This window comes from Glandiceps talaboti, chromosome 1, assembly GCF_964340395.1.
Source record: "Glandiceps talaboti chromosome 1, keGlaTala1.1, whole genome shotgun sequence".
NCBI classification, from domain to species: Eukaryota; Metazoa; Hemichordata; class Enteropneusta; family Spengelidae; genus Glandiceps; species Glandiceps talaboti.
In genome coordinates, this window is record NC_135549.1 from 27,039,091 (window position 1) to 27,048,651 (window position 9,561).

The 9,561-nt window shown below is 36.6% G+C and overlaps 1 protein-coding gene across 1 annotated transcript; it reads right to left on the bottom strand.

The window, feature by feature from the left end:
• Positions 1–4,383: 4,383 nt before the first annotated feature.
• Positions 4,384–9,512, bottom strand: LOC144453530 (uncharacterized). Its single transcript, XM_078144847.1, has 4 exons — positions 9,386–9,512; positions 7,183–7,236; positions 5,694–5,830; positions 4,384–4,907 (listed from the first exon to the last, which is right to left on the bottom strand). The coding sequence occupies exons 1-4, from the start codon at positions 9,507–9,509 to the stop codon at positions 4,650–4,652; spliced, it is 573 nt and encodes a 190-aa protein (XP_078000973.1). The 5' UTR covers positions 9,510–9,512; the 3' UTR covers positions 4,384–4,649.
• Between the last annotated feature and the right edge of the window lie 49 nt (positions 9,513–9,561).

Genomic DNA, 9,561 nt, shown 5'->3' on the forward strand with positions numbered 1-9,561 from the left:
CAAGAAAATCATGACATCTTCGCCCAGTTCTGGTGGCATCAAATTTATTTGCGCATGTTTGATGTTTATTTTTTGTCAAAGTGTGTTGGCGTCAAATGTATCATATTTCGATCATTGTAGAACTTGTATATAGGTAAAAGGCCAAGTTTGGTTGTCTTTTCAATTTCTAACGTTACAGTAGCTTCTATATTATAATTTTCAACAACGACATGTATTTCCAGCAAGTTTCGCTTCTAAATATGGCTAGAAATCCGAATTTAACATAACATGCATAACGTAATGTAACATAGGCATGAACAAATTGATCTATATTATAATAAAACTAACTCTCACATTGTTTGCTTTGGCAGTTCTAACCTCAAATAGGTCGGTAACAAAACGCTGGTCGGATGTTGGGTCGGGTCGGGTCGGGTTAGGTCGGGTCAGGTAAAGTAGTTTAAAATAGGGGATTTTTCTGTGACCGACCCAAACCCAGGGTGAGTGTTCTACAGACTCGATGGGTAGGCTGTATCACTCAGCCGTGTCTCACTCACAAGACGAGTGCGAATTTGGGGGGATTCCTGGAGTAATGACTCGAAAAGTTGGGGACGATTACTCACACGGAGCCCGCAGGTGCTATGTTTGCCAAGCCTGGGTGACTCTGGGATAGCCTGTGGACTGACTGGGAAAGCCTTGACAGTTCCACAGCAATGTGATATGGAGTGTGCTACATAGCCCTGTAGTTTAAAATTATACTGACGTAGATTGTCAAACCTGCAGTACCTGAAACTTGCACTGTCAAGTTCAAAATAATATAATTCGGACAAAACAAAGTCAACAAGTTAATATTTCATCATAAAGCCAGTGTGTAGTGAGAAAATTCGTCTTTTACAATATTGATACTTTGATTTATTTAGAGATATACAAATATAAAAACCTCCTGTGGTGTTGAAATTTCACAACACATATACATACTTATGGTAATATGTATGCATATGATAGTGATGTATTTTGGTACATTTGTTAGAATGGTGTAGATAATATATGACCATATGTTTTATTACAGGAGTAAACTGACCAACGTACCAATGGGAAACAACTTTGTAAAAGTGGTTAACGACACGGATGAGACGTGGTCCTACTTGTGTACACTACAGCATAATGAAGAAGAAACAGGTGAACTTCCCATCGGCGTTATTGGACCACGAGAAACTATCGCCAACGAGAAACAACGTGAACTGCCAACACACCTGTACATACGACACGGACAACACTCAAATCCCGATGACGTAAAAGAGGGTCACAATTTAATGAGATGTTACAATGGTTTCGAAAACCCCACCTTTACCATTTCAATACTACGACCTGGAGTAGCCCAGCTGACTTGTGACAGGGGTGGTGATTCGCCATCATATAATTTGGAATATGAGACAAAGGATGGTAGCCAATAGAAAACATTGTCTTTTAATCATGATTATACCATGAATGAGCAAGATTCAACAATATGAAATAACACTCTGGTCGTTCTACGTCACACGACAACGCCGTCTGTCATGACAGCGCGTGTTTACGTCACTGGTTCTGCTATGTTCGAAATATGAGTCAAACGTTCAAAATTACAATTATTTTACACGATTTTTCTTTGATATTACTGGTGCTGGTATAATTACTAGTATGTTATTCTCCAATAGTTTTATTCATTCATCCGGAAAATACTCGTGACCACAGACAAGCTTATTAAGTAAGAAAGTAGTGACCTAAGGGTTGTCACTACTCGTCTATCGACTTGTAATGACAAAGACCCCTTAGGTCACTCGTATTTTCCTTGGCTGAACAAAGACAAATATTGGGGCATGACCTCTAATTAACTGCCGAGGACATTGAATGTATTCAAGAACGATATTAGCATTGCCAACTTATTCATGTACAAATAAGCTTTGAAGTAAATAACTTTGTATATACAGAGATGAACTCATACCCTGCACCATCAATATTACAGTTTATTAACCAGGTTCTTAAAAATACACCAGGGACCAACATATACATGTACATTTTGTTATGAGACAAGATAATAATTATTTCTATATAACACTGAAAGCTTTCTTCTATTATTTCTGTTGCAATTATGTTACTTATACATAATATCCTTAGATCTATGGTTACGACTACTAGCGAACCAGTAGAACATCCATACAGCATATTGGGTAGTACTAGTATATATAGTGGAAGCTTTCCGTATAAGTAAAGACTGTGAAGCAACTTGCCAATATCAACAAATATTGTAAATGTAAATGTACCCTGCTTGAGACTCAAGAATAGAGAACACTAGGCCCAATGTATGTGATGTGCACACGGCTCATTTTTAAATGGCAGACAAAGTGATGTGGACTGTATCATTAGAATTAGGGGTGTTAGAATAGGGGAGAAAGTTGATAAAATGGATTTTTGGGGCGTCATCCTCGGTAAAAGTATTACATCGAGTTGAAGGTAGGGCCTTGGGGCGAGTCTGGAGTGAGCCAATAGATTTATCAGCTTATGTACTGACAATTTCTATTTACACAGCAGCACCATGAATACAGAATGCTGAAATTCACTATACAAACCAATTAACTATTTCTGAAGGTAGATTATAGAATGTTGAAACATGAAAATAATAGATGGTTGTGTTTACTAGTTACCAGGTCTTATTTACACCCCTGTATGCTAATACACAGGTGACCTGTTAGCTAGAAACCAACCTTTCATGTTAGCCTTAACTTCTTGAGGCTATGCAAATTATGGAAGGATGAGTGGCGGTTGGCTCTTCAGTCTAAAAGGGAGATTATGAATATTTTTTAAATGTAGATTGAAGTAATTCTTATGAAGAGCATATGCAAAACTTGTGAGAAGATTGCACACTGTGTAATAACTCATCACGGTGCTGCCACCTTCTAACAAGATCTATAAAATGTCAAATTTTATACAGCAGTAGACAACAGGTAGAAAATATTTCTATGGGTGCTTTCTCCTCTACTACGACTACCAGCACACAGCATTATGATTTGCAGTTGGGGGAAGGTTGATGCTAAGGCTAATAGTACACAGTACCATGAGTTATAGTGGGGGTGATACTACGACTTCCAGAACACAGTACCATGAATTATAGTGTGTGTGTGTGTGTGTGTGGGGGGGGGGGGTGATACTAAGACTATCAGCACACAGTACTGTGGTTAAGTGGGTGGGGAGATGATACTACGACTTCCAGAACACAGTACCATGAATTATAGTGTGTGTGTGTGTGTGGGGGGGGGGGGGTGATACTAAGACTATCAGCACACAATACCAAAGTTTACTATTGTAGGTTTACTTTCAATTCCATATCAGCATTGCAGCATGTAAATATCATATATGGTATATATTTCTTTAAATACAAATGTATGTAATAAAAAAAACTGTCATGATTTGTGAGCACTACTAGTCATGAAAACTGGTCTTAGATTACAAATAGGTATTGTGATTAGTTAACAGAAGAAAGAACTTAAGAACTGTACACACCATGTTTATATGCCACAAGAAATAGCATTATCAGGAATACTTTACTCGAGCCTTCTGTAGTCGCAACTTAAAACAGTTGTATTTCTGAGTTATATTCTCAAGTTGGATTTTCAATAAAACACTAAAGATTTCAAAATAATTTCTGTTCATTTTAATCTATTTAGCAAAAAAATCTGTATTTCACCAGTCCAATAATGATCACACACCAGCTTACCCCTCTGACATAAGGAATAGGCCAAAGAGGGTGGAATGACAAAAATAATGTATCTTGCAGTTGATGTAAGGGTTTGCATGTACAATCTTGAACTCTTGGACTTTAAAGAAAAAATACCAATGGCAGCAAAGAGAAACAAAGTCAGTCAGTGTTACGGTAGAAAGAACTTCAATAAACAGTACTTCAGAGACAATAAACTGACCAAAACTTTGTGTACCTTGAGATCATTCAAAGTTTATATGAAAGGCTACTCAGATTATTCTGTTTACAAAAAAAAGCTTTGTGTATGATTCTCAACTACAGGAACAATGTTTTGCCTGTAATTACAACAACAACAATTAAAATATTTACTTTTATCTTCCAAATTATGTCAGTTCAGCTAATTCTTATTGCTGATTTTGTTTGAACTGCAACTATGTAGACAGCCAATTTCATCCAGATATGTTCAACTTCATCACCCAATCTCTTTTCAACAATGATTTTGATGTTGAACCACACATCAATGATTGATGATGATGGGGAAAAGTCATGGTATACAATCTCTATCATTGTACACTTAATGGTAGATTTCCTGCTGTAAAAGTGTGCTTCAATTATAGCAGTTCCTTTTTCATTTTCTGTCATCCCCCCCCCCCCCCCCCCCAGATTTATGCCATTTTTGCCTCCTTGAATGTGCATGCTATTTGCGTATCTGTGAGGGCTCTAAAAACTTGGGTTTTTGTACTTTTCAACTACTTCAAATATAAGTATGTATTTTTTTTAACCAAACTGATATATTGTGGTGGAAAGTACGGACAGATTTTTCTGTACCCTCTTTTTACATTAACACTCGGTACAACCCTTGTAATTAGTAATAGGATTAGTCTATTTCCTAGAAGAAGTAGGGGTGGTCTAAATAAATTTTCTGAGGTGCCAGCAGTCACTACCTATTACTAGTGACGTCACTCTGTTCACATGATTCCGTATTCATTTCCTCAATGTCTGGTCTTTTGCTGTGAGGTTTTGATATTTTAAAACTTTTCTCTGTAATTTCACCAAAATTAATGTCACTTTCATCATTGTCACTATCATCACTAGAACAGCTGAGTCCATTTATATTTTTCTTTTCCTCTTCCGAGTCCAAATCAAAATCTGAATCACTGTCATCAGAGTCACTGTTTTCCTGGAATATTGCCAGATCCTATGGAATTGTGGGAGAAAGGGACAACAAAATAATGTTAACTTTTCTGAACTGACATGAAAATGTTTAAAAATATGCTAAAACTTTAAACCTTTCAGGAAATTGAAAACTGTCTCCTCAATTTTAAGATTTGTTGGTTTTTTACATAACTGACACCAGAGGGAGCTGTCTAACATATCTCATCCAATTCCCACTCAAAGTAGATGTATAAACTGTGATGTTAAACTGTCGGCCAGCTGTCCCCTCTAGACTAGAATTACCTTTTCTTTACTGGGTAATTGTTTTAAAAAAATGGATTTGACATTTTACGTCTTCAAACTGGTATAGCAAGCACAGCCTAAATAATCCGTGTATTAAAGTTATGTATCATATTTTGGAATTTAATAAATCTTTGCCTATGCAATGCCTGTGGCATATAAAAACAAAATGTTTCTGTACATTTCCAGTTTCATGTATATTTTATGTTATATTAATTCATTGTGCTGATAACATAATTATAGTTGTGATAAGCTTAAAACCCAATGTCTGAATCCCAGGATCTCACATTTAGCATCATTTTCTTAATGAAACCATAAGGAACGGTTAGGACTATTTCTGTGTTCAGGACCAAATTGTTCTATAGCTCTGTCAGTCAACAGCTTTCCTCTCCCAAATCTAATCTTAATACTGTATACTATAATAATAATTATACAAACTAATATGTAAGTCACCGTAACAGACATTTCACGCCATGTAAAAAAAACTACAGTATTGCTGAGGAGAGGTGGAACAAACAAACAAACAAACCATTTCTATAAGTGGTCCAGTATGGTTCTCTACATTTTCAATATCAAATTCTTCCCTAGCACTATGTTCTAATTGGTCTTGTAGATTCCTGTTAGCCGATGCCATCATTGGTAGGAAGTCTTTCACCGACTGTAAAACTAACAAAAAAATAAACCAGGTGAGTGCATTTGTACAAAGTGATGTGAAGTAATCAGAGCAGTATTGTCTGGTTTAACCTAGTCTGTGAGATATGCTGTGATGGGGCCCCCTCACACATCAACCTCTCTGGGAGAGAGGAGGCCAGTGAGGGCGGAACAACACACCATATCTTACAGTCTAGCTTTGACCTTACTTAGCTGTCATTTATTTCTGATTTGCCAAACTCTTTTGCACAAGATAGATCTGTATCACTATTGTGTCCACCCAGTTGCATATAGATGTGTAAAAGCAGACCCAGGGCTTGAAATTAATGGTAGTAGTCCCATGTTCATACACTATCAATTCTTGTCACAGGACTACCATAATTTGCATCTGGTAGTCCAATCAGGTTACCACCGATTGTGTGATGATTTAGAAGGCAAAAACTTTACGAACATGAAAGTATTTTAACAATACACATATTTCCAATAGGATTCCTTCATTTTCGGCTCAAGAAAATGGTACTATTGGCCTCATCAACCGTGGGCTATCAATTTCAGAAAGTAGTAGCCAGCTAGGATTAAAGTTAATTTCAAGCTCTGAGACCTGGTAAGACAGTACAGAGGTTGTGTGAAGAATTGAACTGTGATCACTAATGACAGCTTTATGTCCAGATGCATCATGGTTTCTATGGTTCTCAGGAAGCCAACAGTACAAGGGTTATATCACTGTAGGTCTATCTCTATGAGCAACAAATCATAAACACCATGAGAACAATGCAGGAAATTTACATTACCATTACCAACACACCAGGTACATACACACACATTGTTAAAATACGATATTTGGAAGGGGATTTAACTTTTGCTGAGAAGAGAAATTGCCTGATTTTCCTGTACCTAATTTTCACTGATTTTGGAAGGTGTGCTTAGTTAACTAGGAGTCAAAAGTATTTTCAAGGGATTTCATTTTATTTACTTTTTTTCGCTGAAGTAAAATCACTTGAAAATACTCTTGACTCATAGTTAGCTTGACCTTACCTTCCAAAATCAGTACTAAATTTTCACTTTGAATGTATTTTCACTGTGAAAATTTAGTATTTACACATACAAGTATAGTGATCATTTCATATGAGTTGGTCACTTTGTTAATCTAAGGAGATTGCCTTGATAAAGGTTTACCTCAGTATTATTGACTGGGATGATAGAATTAACTTTCATATCTGAGGGGAACTTTGCGGAAAGCATGTAACTTTCAACTTTCTAGATCTGTACTCATAATACAAATCTAATTTAGCTATGTCAATAATGTAATTGTCAAGTGGGAGGAAAAAATACTCTGGCCGGTGAGGGCGCTCTACTGATTGACTTACCTGATGATGGGGATGCTTTGTATGTTTTTTTCTGCTTCAGGAGAAGTTTAGATTCTGTCAAGGAACCAAAGAATACATTTACTGACAATATCATCAGCAAGTGTGCTGCTTGTTGAAGTTCTGAATTATAAAATTAACTATAAAGTTTTATCTTTTATCATAGGCATAAAAAAAAATTGTGTGGTTCCGATTACATTCAATATTAAAATAGGTGGGGTAGGTAGATTTTTATTTTTTTATTTTTATCATATATTATTTTTCATGTATCACAGTATGAGTGTCTAGTTCAGGTTTTCCAATGCTTTCCAAATGGTGTCTGTGTTGTTTATTTCTTCCTATCAGATGTACAGCCATTACAGATTGGAAGAACAGTTTTATATTGTCTTTTTAAGTTGATGTCAGTTTCTGCACCCACTATTTCTTGCGAGACTTCACAATTTTCGAGATTTTATTATTGATTTTCTTGAATACGTAAAAAAAAAGTTTAGCATCAGCATGAAAAACTAGGTGGGGTCGGGTAACCGGAACCAAACAACTTTTTTTTATTTGGCCTTAGTTTCACAGAGATGCATGTATCAACATGTATTGTGTATAAATGCCTGGTTAGTTTGACAAATATATTCATGACTGATTCTCAATAGAGAAATGTGAGAAATGAACAGACTATACAACAAAACTGATAATGGATAACCACATCGAATTAAATTCAATAGAAACACATCTTATAATAATTTTATAATAGGTTATTTACATTATGTTTTGAAAACTTCACACCCAATACTCACACACATTGAAAAGACAGTAATTAATTGTTTTAACCATGACAGCGTTCTTCCTGGCATCAAATTCTATTGTAATTTCTGAGATTTCTCTTTTTACCAAATGAAAATCTAGTTCCAAACAACTTTATTTTATGCAAAAGTGGAAGCCCATTAAAAAGAGTCAATAGATCACAGGTGATCAGTTCCAACAGGTGTCTAAAACCTGGCACGCTTGAGAAGAATCGGCTGAGCAAAATTTCACTTGTCGCAATTTCCTCACATCGATTCCTCTTGTGCGCAAGCAACCTATTGTGAGATTTTGGTCATCCATAGCCGTGAGCCAAATATCACTCGTGGCAAGTTCCTCACTGTGTCACTGTGTGTGAACTAGATGTGAGCTATCAGCTATTGACTTTCTCATAGAGAAGCGCATGTGTGGTGATGAATTTCAGTACACTATGTCTGCGTTCAGCGTAAAATACAGGTGAGTAACTTATATATCAATAACGAAGGTATTTTCATGATTTTAGAAGACAAATATGTCGATCTTTGGAAAAGTCACAAAACTATACCAAATGAGATAGTTATATCATATGACACAATAACCAGTGTCTTGTTGACTATTAATGCTGAAGCAATAGCCACGGGTGTTTAGGCCAAAGATCGACATGTGTGTCTTCTAAAATCATGAAAATACTGCCGGTGTTCAGACTAGGCACAGATGTTGTGTACTGTATGCCATCTCTACCATGCATGTCTTCCAAAGATAAAGTTGTGGGTCGATTGCTCACGTCCAGCACACGGACGGTGAGGAATTTGCCAAGCGTAATCAAAATTATCAAACATGCTCAGATATTTGGCTCATGGCTATGAATGACTAAAATCTCACTTAAAGTTGCCCACAAACGAGAGGAATCGACACGAGCAAATTGCCACGAGTGAAATTTTGCTCAGGCGATTCCTCTCGTGTGCGCCTGCCTTTTACAGGTAACTACAGAACATTAACAGTGTTACAAGTCTCTTGCGAATGTTAATCATGTTACATGTAATCTGCACAGAATTACTGCATGACTGTAGCGATTTTCCAACTCCTTGTCGATCATCCGCTAGGAAAAGCTACAGAATCCATGATGGAGTGATGGAGCTGTCGCTCGCTTTAAATATGGGTTACCCCTTACGTTACTAGTCTGATGTATCATTTTTCAAATGCATATGTTGTTATAGTAGAAGACTTGGTGTGATTATTCACTTACAGGGCAACATACAATTTAAATCACTAAAGTTATCAGTTATCAATTGCAGAAGACCATGGAGAGGTAGCAAATGAATCGTGACAACAGACAAAATACTAGTAAAATTAGACTCCCATGCCCACGGCATGAGCACCACGTGGGTTGTTTCATTACCAAAACAAAAAATCGCTTATGTTGTCGAAAACTTACCGAAATTCGAGCTTCCGACGTTCAGTAAATCTTTCGAGTATGTGATATTTGTAGGCTTTCCCTCTGTTGCATCGTTACACTTCCGATTTCTCATCGAGAGTTCCGACGAGTCTTCTTTTATCATGGAAGCGGCCATTTTGTTGAAGTTCTTCGACTCGTTCAATTAATATTTTACC

What these genes read in the sequence shown, in the direction of transcription:
- LOC144453530 (XM_078144847.1), bottom strand. Translation starts at nt 9,509, where the DNA reads ATGATAAAAGAAGACTCGTCGGAACTCTCGATGAGAAATCGGAAGTGT. An exon ending in CGTCGGAAGCTCGAATTTCG is followed by an intron (nt 7,237 to 9,385) that starts GTAAGTTTTCGA and finishes GTTCCTTGACAG; the next exon opens with AATCTAAACTTCTCCTGAAG. An exon ending in CAAAGCATCCCCATCATCAG is followed by an intron (nt 5,831 to 7,182) that starts GTAAGTCAATCA and finishes TTTTTTTGTTAG; the next exon opens with TTTTACAGTCGGTGAAAGAC.